Source organism: Mustela erminea, chromosome 11 (assembly GCF_009829155.1).
Source record: "Mustela erminea isolate mMusErm1 chromosome 11, mMusErm1.Pri, whole genome shotgun sequence".
NCBI lineage: Eukaryota > Metazoa > Chordata > Mammalia > Carnivora > Mustelidae > Mustela > Mustela erminea.
This window is the reverse complement of record NC_045624.1, coordinates 105,766,667-105,783,935: the sequence shown is the minus strand read 5'-3', so window position 1 is coordinate 105,783,935 and position 17,269 is coordinate 105,766,667. Positions and strand designations below refer to the sequence as shown.

The 17,269-nt window shown below is 46.1% G+C and overlaps 1 protein-coding gene across 2 annotated transcripts in view; it reads left to right on the top strand.

Moving 5' to 3' along the window:
- POU6F2 (POU class 6 homeobox 2) overlaps positions 1–16,985 on the top strand; it is a 370,943-nt gene extending 353,958 nt beyond the window's left edge. Inside the window, exons 8-10 of one of the 2 annotated variants that reach the window (XM_032305906.1) lie at positions 1,683–1,851; positions 10,830–10,998; positions 14,594–16,985. In XM_032305906.1, the coding sequence (XP_032161797.1) occupies positions 1,683–1,851; positions 10,830–10,998; positions 14,594–14,990 (735 nt within the window). In that variant the 3' untranslated portion in view covers positions 14,991–16,985. Of the gene's footprint in view, positions 1–1,682; positions 1,852–10,829; positions 10,999–14,485 lie in introns of both variants that reach the window. The other variant, XM_032305905.1, reaches the window with a different exon arrangement.
- Positions 16,986–17,269: the final 284 nt, after the last annotated feature.

Sequence of the window (17,269 nt, the reverse complement as noted above, 5' to 3'; positions counted from 1 at the left end):
TCCACTGTCCCACTGGGGGAAACTGATTCAAAGGGGATGGTTGAACTTTACAGAATGATGGGAAGGAAAGTTCTACATCTTGATTATGTTGGTGCTTTCACAGAGTATCTATTCGACAAAACTCTTCAAACTGCATGCTTGGAATGGGTATATTTTATTATGTATAAATGATCTCTTGGTAAATTTGAATGAAAAAATGAACACACAAACACACACACACAACACACAGGGGAAACAGTGACAAATGTGCAGTTGACACGTCCCAGGCTGGCTGTCAGATCCTGAGAAGGTGGTCAGAGATCAGGTGAGGCCGTGAACTTTGGTGGGAAGGCCAACCACTGTTCAGGGCCTGACCTGATTCTACTTCCCAGCTGCCTTCCTTTTGTAGAAACTCTGCTACACCTCTGTGAGTGTGAAGATGGCCAAGAAAGAAGTTCGTAAACCAAGGAGGGCCATCTCCAATCACAAACGACGCAATGGCTGAGGCTGATCGTGGACCTGTCCGGGGGGGGCCCTTGGGCTGCCCGCTTTGTGTCAACTTCCTGGCTGGCGGGGGAGGGGAGGGCAACATGCAGATGGAGAAAGACCCCTCCTGGGCCTTCAAGGGGACCTGGTACTTGCACTTGCTTCCCTTCCCTCCAACCTTCCTCTCCTGAGCTGGGCTTTTTCACCACCCAGAACAACCAGCCTTTGAGAGGCTCTAAAGGAGTCATGAAGAAATGGACATCAAGTCAGCCTTTGTCAAGGCACACTGAATTTTGAAAATTAGGTTTATTCTTGCTTCTGGCATGATGATTAAGAGCTCGAGCCTACAGGCCAGACTTTTTACATCCAGAAATCAGCTCCCCTACACCTACCGGATGAACCCACAAAACCCTTTAACCTCTCAGAGCTTTAGCTTCTTTGTCTGCAGAACAGAGGTGAAGATAACACCCACTTCATAGGCCAATGTAAGAATTAAATGAGCGAGGGTTTCAAAGTCCTTAACACAGAGTATCACAGAGTAAGAAAGCAACAACTGGAAGCTGCAAATACTACTGGATGTTTTTGTCCCGGCTGCCCCAAATTATCTCTCCATTTCCTACAGGACATCAGAAAACGTTTTCCCCCCACTTTACAGTAATCCAGCCAGATTCTTGGATCAGGGGGAACAGACAGTTCCTAGACTCAATTCACACTCAGCCTAAAGGGGAATTTTCCTAAAACTACCAGTTACAGAAGCCAAAATGCTTGGGTGCAGCCACACCTGTGAGCCTGAGCTGTGCATTCCAAGTTCATTGCAAACACTGTATTTTATCTGTACCTCCCAGAGAGGCCTGTCAAGTGCGCTATAATTGTGTGAACAGGCAGAAAAGAGTCCAGCCATACACTGTGGTCGAGAAAGGTAGAAAATTGGATGCTCCTGCCAGCCAAGTAGGAAATTAATAATATATTTAGGATTACTAATAAAATGCCTGTCAAGCAAGCAGCAACATATTATACACACACACACACACACACACACACACACACACACACACACACACATTCCTGCCAATTGGTGTAGAGTTTGCCCTGTTCTTGAGAAGTATAATGTTCTTGGAAATACAATGCTTCAACCCCAGATGAAACTTCTGCCCTCTGGTGTCTCCCCACCCTGATTTCTCACTCCTGTGTATTTTTTACATCCCCCTCCCATGTAGCTCCACCAACCCTCCCAGACGTCAGTGGGTCAAGCAGCCTCCCAAGGCAGCCTTCTGCACCTGGCTCACAGCCAAGCATCCATGTCTCAAAGCCCCGTCCGCCAGGCTTCCTCTTCTTCCTCTTCATCCTCCTCTTCCTCAGCTTTGAGCGTGGGCCAGTTAGTCAGCAGTAAGTATCCTTTCTGGCTCGGTTAAATCGTGGTGGCCTTCTTGTTGCCTATCTGCAATGCCTTCCCTCCTCTCTCTCTCTCTCTTTCTCCCCCTCCTCCTCCCTTTCTCTCTCCCCACCGGCCCTCCTTCCTTCATTCTCTTGTTCTTTGTCAACATCAAAGAGGAATTTCCTGGCCTTTCTAGGCCAATAGCAGAATAAGGTCTCTGCCCAGGGCCGGATGGCTCCTTAGGGAATCAGGGCCCCAAAGCACGCCCCCTTGATGAGTGTGCTCAGGGGCCGGTCTCTATCTCAAGTGCTTTCTGCCACACTGAGTCAGTCCTGCTGCTTTCAGAAGGGAGCAGCTGATCAGCTTGCAGGCCATGAGCCGCGGAGCTCAGAACTGAAATAAACCAACAACAGGCACTCAGCCAGCAGGTCAAGCTGCTTTTCCATGCGTTTGAAGTCCCCTGCCATTCTGTTTGTAGGTGTCAGAGGAAATAAAAGAGAGCGTGCCCGTGGGCGGGTGGGTGTGTGCGTGCAAGGAGCGGCCTCCAGGGGCACGTGGGGAAGCTGCCTGGGCTGGAATGAGATGGGAAATCTCTGAGCCACCATTCATAAAATAAAATAAGCCTACGGGTCTGCTTCCCTGAAGGGGCCACATATATACATAATTTTGAGAGCTGGTATGTGGCCCCACGTAAAGACAGCGTACGTATCACACGCAGATCAAAACAGCCGAAGATGACTGGGATGGTGGTCTGCTTCCAGGTTAGTCGCTGACTGTCGGTGCAATTTTTACCCGTGAATAGAATCACAGAATGTGCACTTCGATTATAATGCTCCAGGAACCGAAAATCCAGTAATTACAGGTTTAAAGGGCTAAAGTACTGCATAGACATCTGGGCTGTAAAATAAGGATACAGTGGAGTATCTGTGTTGATCAGGTGTCATGAATAACTTGTTATAATGGGAACAGCAGGGATCGTCACATGTCTGTGATGTGAAGCAAAACGGAGGGTTGCCATGCCCACCCCATGCAAGCAGCCCCACCTGCAAAAAAGAATATATATGTCCGTGCATGCAGACATGTACATTCAAGAACATGGATAATTCCAGCAAAAAGGACAGGGAAGGGAGAAGAGAATGAGGAATTATGGGAAGATATTAAAATGCCCAAGTATGTCAACTAGCTTGGAGGCTCCTGACCCCAAAGATGGGTCAACACCAAACACAGTGTCAGGGTGCACACAGAGTGGCCATCAACCACTTATTATAGGATTTTCGCATATACAAACCCTCTCATCTGGGCCAGAAACTCTAGTTTTACTGGAATAAAACCACAAAGTTAATTTAATTACAACCAGATTTTCCCCGATAAAGTCACTCCTCATAGGGGTGTTAGAAAAGGTTTCAATGTCATTCCCATTCAATATTCTGCGTAAGTTTCCTCAAAATACTCTAGTTGTAAATAGCAGCACAGTCTTAAGTGTAGGAGAGGCCTTTAAGCTTTGGTCCTAAAAGAAAAGGAACTGAGATCAAACAGAGAGAAGAAATAAGTTACAGGACAAAGCACCCCACAAATACAGTATTTTGCACAATGTTAAACACTCAGTCCATGTTGGAGATGAGTGAGTGGTTGAACGCATGGACAGATGGATGGATGATACCAGGTTCTTTCTCATCACTTTCTTGTCCTGGGCAGGAAAGGAGTAGCCTTTTTCAGAAATCCATCACAGAGTGGTGGGACAGATGAAATTTCAATTGCACAGTTGCCAATGGGGCATCTAAGTTTTGGGTGTATAATGAGTGAACCATATTACATATCCTGATATGAGATATAAAGAATGGGGACAGAGACTCCTTTACCATATGCACTTGAGGCAGGAAACCCCAAACTCATATGCAGAGCCTGAATGAGAAACCTCTCTGGAAGATACAGGAGCAGCTCTAGCAGTTGCATGGAGGGTCAGACTTTACAGAGACCCATTACTTGCCTTAAAATTGCTACCGATTTTGAGCATGTCGTTTAATTGACTTCTTTCTGTCTCAAAACCCAACTACACAGTGAATGATATACAGAGTATTTCTCGGATGCTGATTCCCCCCCACAACAAATCTCTGTTTAAGACTTGATTTGTAAAGTAGGGTTTTCAAAGCACTTTCAATACTCTGCTCATTTTAGTACACCAAGGCCAAAGAAATCCTCATTTGCAGATCTTGAAACTGACATCGGATAGCTCCTGAAAGTGCAACCCATTTTGGCGAACTTCTGTCCGAGGAACCACATTCTGTCTTGGCTGAGAGGCTGTGACACTCTGTGTGAAAAATCTAATGGGCTGCAGGCTGGGATGATAACCCAGAGTCTGATTCAATGGGTCGTACACATGACACACAGCACAGCTGCCTTAAAAATTAAGATGTTTACACATAAGGGGCGCCTGGGTGGCTCAGTGGGTTAAGCCTCTGCCTTCGGCTCAGGTCATGGTCTCAGGGTCCTGGGATCAAGTCCCATATCAGGCTCTCTGCTTGGCGGAGAGCCTGCTTCCTTCCTCTCTCTGCCTGACTCTCTGCCTACTTGTGATCTCTGTCTGTCAAATAAATAAATAAAATCTTTAAAAAAAAAAAAAAGATGTTTACACATAAATTTTATCCAGTGACATTTGACATATATCCAGTGGCATATATCAGATTACCTAAATAGTCCTCAATAGTTCTTTAAAAGCCTGGACTCATGCCTTACAATTAAAACACAGGCCTTTCCCTGAGATAATATAAAGAGAAAAACTAGACATCGTTCATGTTTTGAAATTGTATTCAAGCATGAAATATCCATCTAGAATTATTTTTGTCTGAGATGGCACTTCAACAAATCTGCAGATAAGATAATGTGGGGAGACCTAACCCCATACTTCAGATGTAGTTGTGATACAGGTTAAAATACAGAGGGTAAAAGGGTGGTTTGGTTAGAGGCTGTCAATTTAAAAATAAGAACACAGTGCCATATATATGCCAAGCACAGGAATAGAAATTAAGAAAGCAAAAATAAGTAATATGGGCTCCCTGCCCTGGGGGAGGTCATGAACCGGTAACAAAGAAACACAGTTATAATAAAAAGAAAGAAATGCTATGATCAACACATGAACAAGGACTATGGCAATACAGTCGATAGTTAACTTGGTTTTAGAGGTTGAAACAGAACAGAAGGACCTCCTAGAATAAATAATTCTTGAGTTGGATGGTTAATCAACAAATCCCTCCAAGAAACCAAGGCCATAGAAGGAACCAGGTCAAATTGAACTGGAACCCGTGGCCAAGACCTTGGTCAATGATCCCTCCCACATCACAGTCAAAGACTGTCATAATACTGCTCAACTTGCCGCTATCCCCGATAAAATGGGACCAAAAGTCACCCTCAAATCTTCCCCACTCCAGGCAAAAGAACCCAGAGTTAATGCCCTAGCAATGATAATGGGAGCTTCATATGCAAAGGACATCACATCTTAGCTCAGCATCACCAAATAAGCACACTCCTTACTTCCCAGAACACCTGCTGTGGGCACCTATTCTCTGTACCCATACAGCTTACCCTGTGCCCTGCGCTAAACCTTGCTTGGTCTTCACAGTCATCGGAGGTAAATATAGTTTCTAAAAGCAGGGCTTTTGGAAAGTCGAACAGAGTCAAATGACTTGACAAATGTCCCAAATTGGCTCAAGACTTCCACAGCACTATTTAAAAACAGGTAGATTTCAGGTTTGTTTGTTTGTTTTTAATTCCTTGCTGAGCTTGGTTTTGTATTCTTTTTCAGTACATACTCTTTTAACCCCTGGCCTGTAAACTTGATTTTTTTTTTTTAAGACAGCAAAGGACCACTGGCTATTACCAGAAAAAAGCAAACCATAAAGTGAACATAAAGATGCATGGTGATAGCCTATGGCACCCCTGATTCCCATGATCACGACTTCCACCATTTTCCACAATGAAGTCACCATATTGCAAGTAAACTGTTCTCCCAAATTACATTGCCCGTTCTCAAGCGGTTTCTTACTTCTCAGAAATATTTGGTAAATACACCCATTATTTGCTGTGAGAATTGCATAAAAAAGTAGACGGGTGTTTACCTAAGTCTGTTAATTCGTACTTGGCAGCTTCTTTAAAATTGCATATTATTCATAGGAAAATCCCGTAAGCAGAGGTTTTAGAAGGATGATGTTGATGGAGGTGATGGTTCAACCCACTTAGCAAACCCTTACGCTGATGTCCACATTAACTGGTAGAAGGAGCTAAATTTTAAAAATTAAACAAAACCAAAAAAAGCATCTGTGCTGGTCCATCCTCGGCCCTCAGGTTGGTAGGGACCCGTGGACCATACAACCAGATTCTGCAGAACAGGATTTTATTCACCCAATTTGCATTTAGTTACCATTAAAAAAAAAAAATGCTTTTCAGCCCTTGCATTCCAGATTTGATTTGGGAAACATCCTGCTTATGAGATCTTGCCAGTTTTCAAGGCCAGCTCATTCTAAATCTCTGGGCCAGTTAATCTCTATATGGGTTGATCTTCTGGCTCCTCTAGCAGGGGTCGGGTTTGGGGCAGACTCTGGCAGTCATTGCTGTTGCTTCCTGACCCTATACTTAATCTGTTGGTTTAACTTCATCAAGAGCAAACGTCTCGAAAAGGTGTCACTTCCTCCTCAATGCACAGAAATCCCAGACTGGGTTGACCTAGCCCTGGATCGATCCGGGAGGGGATCTGAGAGATCCTTCTGAGGCCCCCATCAAGGTAGCCCCAGAATTCTCCTTGAAATTAACCCAATCTCCCCAAGCCAGGAGACTGGGTGAGGGAAAACCAGACTGAGCTGTCCCAGGATGGAATGTCAATCTCTGAGCCAGACTGAGGGCTGATGTCATATCTCAGAGAAGAGGGTCCCATTACATTTCCCCCTCCTCAGACAGAAAAGCATATATCTCTTAAGGAAGAGTATTGTTCTGATGGGGCGGGGGAGGGATCCTCAAGAGTTTAAAACAGAAACTTTAGTATCAAAAAAAAAAAAGAAGAAGAAAAGAAAGCATCAATTTTTTTTATCAATTCAAAAACGTCTTATAAAAACCACCTCATGAATTCTCCCAAAGTGTGAAAACAATTCCCACATGTTGTGATCAGGATAAAACTAATTTTTGCCCAGGGGTGGGCCCCTTCTTTGCATGGTGAGGCCTTTGTAGCCTTGGGACTCATGGAGAAAACTGTAGTAAGACATTTTACCATCTGATTTTATGAGTAAGAAAAATAATATAAAGAAAACTGGGCAGCTCATCTCCAGCATTAACAAATTACACAAAGAAGGAGTTACTGGCTTCCCTTCCCTGGGCCTTTATCCAACAGATCATCAACCTATTTAAATTTCACAAGAATTCCTATCTCATCAGCTCTCTGAGTAGAATGAGGAAAAAGACAAGAAGGGAAATGTGTGAGAAGAGGAAGAAGGAACTCAGCTTCCTGGTATGATGAGTGTTCGTCCGGAGCCCCATGGAGGTCCCTGGGCTCAGTGGGGCAGGTGCTCACCTCTCTGAGCTCTAGAGTGACAGCTTTGACAATCTGTTCAGTGCAGGGAGTTAAGAGCCCACAGCTTTCTGGTCAGCCCTGGTTATCATCAGTAATCAGGCACATGGATAGATTTTGTTGCTAGTCTCCGGGAACCAGGAAGGATAATACGCATGAAAGGCAGCAGGCGAAGGGAAGAAGTAAGAGAACGGATTTACATAAAATGCAACCCAAGTCATAAACACGCAGAGACCACAGGGCTGAAGAGGAACAATGTTCTCCTAGATCAAAGACCCACCCCTCACGTGCTGAGTAACTCCACTGATTCCTGTTGATCTAGAGAGGGAGCTAATACAAGGCAACAGATTTACCTCCCGCAAGGACTACTTAGCTTGACTCAGAGAAAAACTCTCCCCCTAACTAGGGACTACACTGGCAACCCCAGTCCAGACGTTTGCCACTTGACAGAAATAAAGGAGTTGGGTTCAGGGAACGCAAGGGATGGGACGCCCACCCGGGGTCCCCCCTCCCAGTGCCTTTTTGGCTCATCACTCTTTACGCAGGTGGCACAGCAACCTTCCTGTGTCGTGGAACCTGGTGAATAAGGACAGTAAAGAGTGGAGAGAAGACAGCCATTTGCAGAGGGTGACGCTACTGGTCCCGGGCCAGGCCAGAAACATAGAGACCCCCATCTGTGGGGTCAAGGGATCCCCTGCTGCAGAATCATGTGGGGTACTTGTTCAAAATGCATGTCCTGGGCCCGATCAGGCGACTCCTAGTCCTGCCAAGGAAGAAAGCACCGTCCTAAAAGCTATAGCGTTATAAGGAAAGTCTGCAGTTTCCAGTTTTTCAGCCTTGATTTTGAACCTCTGCTGCCCACGCTGGTAAGCCTCCCAGGACTCTCAGGCTTCCTTCCCTGCGCCCATCTGCACCAAGTGGCCAGCTCAGTTCCAAACCAGATCTTCCTGACTACTATTTTACCATCACTTTCTTCCCCCACAAGAAGCCCTGTTATGCTTTTTTAAATCCCGGTTGCCCTCCTTCCCCCACAAAATGTTAATATCACAGATCTACTGCACATCTCTACTGTTTATGTCCCACAGGCCTCTGGGGGGGCCACAACCCTCCACATTGGGAATGCACAACCTGAACATAGAGTCTCCAAAATAGGCTGAGCCAAGCAGCGGGTGTAAGGGGGGCTGCCGAGGAGGAGGAGGACGAGCAGAACGGGCAGCCAGAACCAGTTCAAGCTGACTGATTGTGCCCAACTAAATGCCAGTGGAGGCCTGGTGCAGCCAAACCTTCTAAACATTTCAAAAGAACATAAAAAAAAAAAAAAAAAGATGTGTTTCTTGAGAAACCTCCCAATGTTTAAATGTTGGCAATTCCAAAAACCTATAAGCTCTAGGAAAGCTGAGCTGTATGTGCAAGCTGCTCATTTGCAACTTCTGCTCTAGGAATGTTTAAAGGAAGAAATGAGAGAAGAGGCTCCAGGCTGCTGTGTGCATGGACGCGACTTCCCAGAATCCTTAGCAAACCCTTGAAGTTGCTTCCAGGCTGCTGTGCTGGTGGGATTTAATATCCAGACGGCAGCCGCTCCCACGGACAACCCAAACAAGTCTCTCCTTAACCAGGGTTGCCAGCCCTCCTGGGGGGAAGTTGGCGGGGGGCAAGATTTTAATTAATCTTAATCAGTTTTATAGTCACCCTCTGCCCTGGCCATGGACACAGATTCTCAATGTCCTACAATGAAATAGCCGCCGCTCCTAGCACGAGCTCCCCAATCCAGCCGGCCAGAACGCTTGCAGGCACCTCGAGGCACTTTGCTCCGGCCTGTCTGCAGGCGGCTCCCACTGGCCAGAATGTGGCCCCTCCGTTCTGCCACAGGTGGCCATGGGGCAGGACCCACACGAATCCTCCCTCCAGTCAACCGACGCTTCTCTGTAAATTCTGCTGTGAGGATGACACCATTAGTTCTTGATTTTACTCAGCTTGGTATTTTTCATGGGTGATTCTCATTCCTAATATCGAGCCCCAACCCCCTATAGACCGTAAATCCCACAAGAAGCTGGAACTGCCTCCCCTATTTCTCCTGCTCCCCTTTAACACTCGGTTGGATGCCCAGGAGTATTTCTTAAATACTCACAGACGGGTCTCAGTGGCTGTACCCCTTTTCAATCTTTCCTCAACAAACTTACGATGAATGACGTGCAAAAATTTTACAGGACTTTTTTGAATGTGAAGATAAAGAAGGTACCGTGCAGAAGTGTCTTGCTGATTCTACTGAGAGAATCCATTTCCCCTGTATTGAGAAGATCTATACTAGGAAGCTCCAAGCCCCCACAGATATTAACATGTTTATTTAAAAGTCTTTGAACAATTGGCCCTTGAAATGCAAATGCTTATTTCTCTTCATGATAATGGGAGCCTCCCCGTAGCCCAAAAGGCGAATCTAGTCCACCAGAGTCCCTAGACAAGTACTTGAATTTACTGAAATTGATGGATTATTGTGCAGAAAGAAGAAGAGAAAAACTTTTCACCTAAGTCCGAGGAATGAGGTGGAGAACAATAGGGTCAGCTCTCAGGGAGAAGGACTTCGCGCCAGGCAGGAGCGAGCAGCACTTTGAAATTTTCCCCTATCCCCAACCCATGCTGTCTCCAGCTTGGTGTACGCTTTCATTTATCATTTATCTGGGGATCAGTAGCGGGAAGCTGGGGGGTTCGTTCTCCAGCTGTTGTGTCATTTCCCTTGATAAGTCCTAAATTGACCGCGTTATCCGGCACCAAAGGAGCCTTCCTGCAGTAGGCATTTTTTATTATGTGCCCTTTTAGGGGACAAAGACATCGTGTCAGTAAACTGCTACCAGGGGGAAAAAAAGACAATATTATCCTCACAGCTTCATAAGCACTCTCTTCTGAGGGGCTAAGGTGAACTAAGAAATTAGACATTACCATCTGGTAGCCTGACTGCAGCAGTGATCTGGTGAAGGGAAAAAAAAAAAACAAAAATCTTATTTTCTTCAAGGGCAAATTTCAGCCCTAAAGAACCCAGTTTAAGACATTTCACATTGAAACCTTTCCATGTTTATGTTTTTGCACCGTAATTGAACCTATCGACAGGCAAAATGGAGTTGCATCCCCTAGCTCTTGCCTTCCCCTTAACAGCTTCCCCGTTAAGCCCAGGGGAACAGGCTCTCGTATCATGAAAGTGGCCATGGGTGAACTACCCGTGGTTTTATCTGGGATAGAAACATCCCGAAGGGTGATTTGTGGAGGTGTAACCACTTGAGGATGGGGTCCCGGGCACCTCACTTGGGAGACAAAGAGAACATCCTGCAGGGTCAGTTTCCCCAGCATCTGCTGTTAAGAGAGCCGTTTTCTTAGAAACCGTCACAAACAGATATTACTTGGATGTGCGTTGACGTATTGATCCTATTTTTAAAAACATCTCCACAGATCCTCAAACGGCAGCGGGTGAGGTGGATGGGGTTAATCTGGAGGAGATCCGAGAATTTGCCAAAGCTTTTAAAATCCGGCGCCTGTCCCTTGGCCTGACGCAGACTCAGGTGGGACAGGCTCTCAGTGCTACCGAGGGCCCCGCGTACAGCCAGTCGGCCATCTGCAGGTAACCCGTGCCCACGTGCTGTCACCTCTCCTGGCCGGCCTGGGCCTCGTTTGTCCTCATGGCTCAGCTTTTCTTCTTCGGGTGGGCAGAGCTGGAGGGGTAGAGTATGGGGACTAAGTTTCGGGGGTGGGGGGTTGATATGGTGCAATCGGTGATATTGACAGAAACGAAGGTGCTAAAGCAGATTCTGGGGCCTGGCTTGATAACTCCTGTCAACTCACAAATAAGGCAGTGTCATTGGAAAACCCCCACCCACCGTGGGCCAGAAGCTTCCTTCTGGACCCACCCTCCTACCCACTGAGAGCCCCATCTCCCGCCTGCAGATGGGTAATCTGAGCAAACACGGTAAAGCTGCCAGTCCCAACATTCCTCCCATTTCTGCCCAGGGATGGCTATTGGGATTTTTCCAAGGAAATAATACCTTAAAAAGAAAATTAACCCTCATGTCACCACAAAGGAATGCTTTAACATTGCCTTCCCAGACATAACTCTAAAAGGCCTTTTTTTTTTTTTCATTCCAAAGAAGCAGCCGCTTTACGTGGCTCAGAAAGGGGTAATGAGAACCTGGCCTACTCTGTCCTCACCCCTCCAAATAAATAAATAAATAAATAAATAAATAAATAAATGACAGAATCCAGCCTTGGTTGTGTTCAAGTTGATCTGGGTCAAGCCGCCAGCAGCAGACCCCGTGCATGCCTCTGTGTGTGTGTGTGTATGTGTTGCACTAATCCCATGTTTATGCATGAGGTAACAAAGGCACTTCTGTAAGAGCTTTTCCCTCTTGGGCAATGCCTTATGAGTCCTCCTCCATCAGGAAAAGCCAAGAAACCAACTCTAAACTCATTTAAGTGGATTTTGTTCTTGGTGATCCATGAAATGCTGTCTTTTTATCTGCTCTTTATACTTTTAATGTATTCCCCAAAGGACGGAAGTGTACTTTTCCTGCAGTTTAAGACTAAGGTTATAAATAACATCAGTATGGGGTAGTAGCTGGCAGCTCACATTTTGCTCAATGATTTTCCATAAAACCCATTGATTGTTGTTAAATACAAAAAGCGCCATAGGATCCTCTCACTTCTATGGTCTCCCCTACTGTTTTTTCTTATAAGATACCTCCCTGCAGAAAATAACCTTTATTCAGTCTATACAAGGATACTACTGCTGGGAAATTTGTTTCAAGGCTTGTATATGTTATTCCCAACAACACGGAAAGAAACATCAACTAACAAGCAGCATCAATGATATGAATACTGCTGCTCCCTGCTGGGAAACATTAATTTCGTTTCATCTTGACAGCCTTGTGATGAAGGCAGCCACAGGTTTTTTAAGTTGTCAATTTGTTATTTTTGCCAAAGTCCTCTCTGGCTTATTTTTAGTCCTAAAATGTGATTTCCTTTTATTGGCTTAAGTGCCATCTAATGTTTTCACCAACACCCATAGAGTGTCTGGGGCATTCCCAATCGAATATGTAGATTTCTAAAATTTTCCCCAAGGGAAGCCAAGAAAGCTATGGCTGAAATGGAGAGAGAGAGAGAGAGAGAGACCCTGGGAATTCATATCACAGAATATGCCAGATGCCTTGACTTGACAGCCTTTCTCTAGTTTCTAGTGTTTGGGTGAGCTAGTTTTAGGAGCTAACTACTAAGAGAGAAAAAAAAAAAAAATGAAAGTCTTGAAAGAGACGGAGATTTGACATTGGAATAATTCACATTTATTGAAGAGGAGTGAAAGAATCTGCATTTTAGCCTGCACACCCAGGTATCACTTGGGCGACTCCTAGACACAGCTCTGACAAGTCCTCCGTAACAGAGATACAGAGAAGGAAACACCACCAACACGCTGAACATCCCTATTGCAAACTTTGTGCCTCATGCCCTGGCACTGTGAGGTCTACTGTCGTGCTGTCCAGAGTTTAAGCTCTGCAGCTTGGCTTCCACGGTAAAATGTGGTATGTGGCAAATTACCACGACAGAGCTTTGTGGCAAGCTCATTAAATGACATGACATGATTAGTTCATTTTCTATTGAAAGCAAAATGTACTTTTCCCCCCTTCGATCAGCAGTGGAAGTTGGGTTTAAAAAAATAATAATAACCCCTTGAATTCTATGGGGAAGGCAAAGCTATGGAAATCACATTCAAACTTGATACTCTTTGTACTGCTTATCACAGTATCTAAAAGCACAGTGTCAAAGATAAGATTATGGCCGGGAAAGGAAGCCTATCCTTTTGTGTCCTCCTGCAAGCATCCTGAAACATACCCTGACTGGCTAGAGCGGGTTCATTTTGGTTCTGTAAGATGTACTGTGCAGTCAGACTGCTGAACACTTAGAAAGCGTGTATCCAAAGGGTATCCAAAAGAGAGGATCTGTGTATCCAAGGTCGTCATACTGGAGGGCCCTGAATTTGGATTTAGAATAAACAAACGAAGGAAGAAAAGCAATTGGCACTTTGGTATATTTCATTGAGCATGAGGCTGAATTTGATACCAGGATGACCTCTTAAAACACTCCATATAATTTTGTCCCAAGATGCTTCATACTTTTTAAAATCAGTGTAGCAAGGAATTGCTGATGGCGATTGATACATAGAAGACCTCATTTCCAGAAAATGATATCATTGGAGTACAGTTTGCAGATATCACACATTAAACACAGCTTGATGCCCCAGTGCCAAAGTACACCATTACAATGGACAGCATTTGAAAGGCACGAGGTGGCCTTCGCACATCCAGGGAGGGGGAGTTCGTAGCAATTACAAGGTGTCCAGCTGCTCGGGTCCCCCCAGTAAAGCAGCAACGGGCTGTGTTTTACCTGGAAAGGGGGCAAGTTGTTAACTGACATAGGGTGCAAATTGTTTGTTACCAGAAAGGGCACAGGGGTGGGGGGAAGGGAGAGACAGACAGAGGGAGAGAGAGACTAAAACGAGACACTAAACAGAGATGAAAAGAGCTGCGTCCCAGTCGCCATCCCTGACTCTGGTAACATACAAGATGTTCATCACCGAGTCCATGGGAGGAGTTTCAGGAACACTAAATGCAACACACAAAAAAGAATCGTTTTAAATGAAAGAACATGACAGCTGTTGTCTCTGACGCCCCTTCCTGGGGTTCATTTTTGCCTGGAGGCTTCTGACGCTGGGGGGAGACCATTGCCAGGCGGTCGGGGTGAAAGCTCAGCTCCCAGCGCGTGCAGGGAAGAGATGGGCGGGTGGGTGGTCTGGGTGTGGGCGCCCGGGGCTCCCGGGTCCTGCCGCAGGCTCCCTTCCCCACCCCCCTCCGCGTGGCCGGGCGGGGGGGACTGCATGTGGGGCATGAAGCATGCGTGCGGGCTGGGCCGGGGGCGCTGGCTGGAGCGGGGTGGGGGGCTCCCTCGCAGCGGCTGCTCCTCCGGGGGGACGCGGCTCCGCCAGGCAGGCAGGCAGGCAGGCAGGACGCCCACCCTGGCAGAGGACTCAGTGTAAGACTGTTCTTTCTCAATTCTCCCCCCAGACACACCATCCTGAGAAGCCACTTTTTCCTACCACAGGAAGCCCAAGAGAACACTATAGCTAGCAGTCTGACAGCCAAACTGAACCCTGGCCTTTTGTATCCTGCCAGGTTTGAAAAGCTGGACATCACCCCTAAAAGTGCCCAGAAGATCAAGCCGGTGCTTGAGCGGTGGATGGCTGAGGCTGAGGCCCGCCACCGAGCAGGTGTGCAGAACCTGACCGAGTTTATCGGGAGTGAGCCGTCCAAAAAGCGCAAGAGGCGCACCTCCTTCACACCCCAGGCCCTTGAGATCCTCAATGCCCACTTTGAGAAGAACACACACCCCTCGGGGCAGGAAATGACCGAGATTGCCGAGAAGCTGAACTATGACCGGGAGGTAGTTAGAGTTTGGTTCTGCAATAAGAGGCAAGCCCTGAAGAACACCATTAAGCGCTTAAAACAGCACGAGCCGGCCACGGCGGTCCCCCTGGAACCCCTGACTGACTCCCTGGAGGAAAACTCCTAAACGGACGCCCCGCCCGAAGCAGAAGCAGACCCAGCAGGACCTTCCAGCTCCGACCTCGGACTCCGCAGCTCAGAATTCGGGAGAACAATTATCACTAAGAATAAAACGTTGGGACTAAAATCGAAAGAGAGCCCCAGTCGTCAGTAACCCTTGTAAGTAAAAAGACTAAGAAAACTACCAAGCGGACAGAATGGTTTATACGTGTCCGTGGGTTTTCCAAAAAGTTAGAAAAAACAAAAAACAAACAAAAAAACAAACAAACAAACAAACAAAAAAACAATTTTTGAAAATTTTTAACAAGGCGCACACCATACCTGCTGGTGTGTGCGGTAGCATAGTCCCCTGGCCCTACTGCCTCCCTGAAGCCAATTTTCTAAAGGACTTAAACCAAATAACCACAAACTTTTTTTGTGTATATTATGAAAATGTGAACACATTTTAAGGAAAAAGAAAAACAACCAAACCAAAAAAAAAAAAAAAAAAAAATACAAACGGAAAAAAAAAAAAAAAAAGGAAAGAAAGAAAGAATGGAAGACCCAACAACCAACAAGAACTTGTACCTGTTCAAAGCAAACACAAGCCTGCCACCTGGAGGAAGAACTCCGTTCTTTCAGGTTCCAAGTGCTGATTTCACTCTGAAACCCTATTAACCAAAGTCAGAAACATGGCATTGCAAACGCGATCTCCTTGGTCTACTCCTCTGCGTGTAAAGTTGTGTTATGAATTTTTACATTTGTACTTAAAGGAAAATTAAGAAGCCTGATTTCTCCCATCTTACCCATCTCTGTCCCCACCTGCGGGGTGGGTGCCATTGTTGAAGCCATTCTCTGAGGCTCACTGTTGATTTTCATTTGGGGTGAGAGGGTTCTTTTTTCTTTGTCTTGGTTTTGTTTTTTGGGGGGGGGGAGGGGGCGGAGGGAGGGGACGTCCTGGATCGTGTGCCAAAGCATCCACTGCTTTCTTCTCACTATGACTTGTGGGTATGAGAAAAGAAAATGGAGCTCGCATTTCCCATTCTTCCTCCATATCTCCATCTCCCTCGGTGCAGCCTCCACGGTCTGCTGGAGGGCCACAGAGTGGGAACGGTGTCTTTTCCACTCCGATCCCAGTGAAATGCAGGAGAGACTCCGAAATAACTAGGGCTTTGCTTGATGGACTGTCAACACTGGCATAAGCCGTCGTTATACTCACTGTCCACACCAGAGCTTGGGATTTTTCTCAGTCTGTTGGCCACGTACATGGAGAGCTGACCAAAACTAATTTTGTAATATAAACATAAACTGCACATTTGGTTCAATACTTACATCTATGTTATGCTTCTGTGCAAAGCAATTTCTCTCAGAAGTCTGATAGCCAAAGAAATGTCTCAAGATTTCAGTCAAAACACACACATAGCATGCACACACCCATATGCACACACACAAAGACAACAGGCCAAAAAGAAGGGATGGTAAGTGGATCATTAGAGGCCATCATGCATCCTGTAAAACCCATCTTTTCTGCTACTCTTGTCATTCCAATAGGGATGGCAGACTTTTTTCAGTGGGGGGAGCCATTGTTTTGGGGATATGTATATAGAGAAAGCAGAAAGTTGGAGGACGATTTAAACAATTAGGCTTGGGGGTTGAGTTCTTGAGGGGAAGAGAAGTTGTAACAGTGAAGCACCTCCACTACAAGGAAAATTCTAGAAGGAGCTTCTCTAACACATCAGAGTAGCCTTCACCATTAAAACTAGGGGATTAGTTCAGGTTTCAAGATAACTGACTCCAAAGGTCCGTGGGCCAAAATCGCCCAGTAAGCCAGAAGGAGGGGATGAGATGTGAGGACGGCTGGGCAGGTGGCCACGCAGAGCCCACAGCTGCTCTTTCCCGCGGGGCCACGTGCAATGTGTTTAGGCAAAAGGAACCACCAATCCGCCTGCTGTCTAGATGCAAATATTCCCGAGTAATTACTTACTAATCATGCTCACGTACTCTCTAGAAGTGAACTGTGAAAGAAAAAAAAAAAAAAACCTCAAGTTGCCCAACTGAACAGAAATGTCCTTTTCTTCCCCTAGCACGCTCCCTTACCCATGGAGTGTGAGTGGGCCCCTTTCCTGCCGGTGTCAGTGCGATGGTAGGACTGTCCCCACTCTATCCCCTACCCCCTACTCCAGAGGGTTCCTGTGCCAAGCAGGAGACCACCATCAAGGAAACTCAAAAAGAAATCCTGCAAGTGGAATCATTTGCTTGTAAAGGCATCTCCATTCTGCCAGTCTGAGGCTAACTGGACCATAGCTA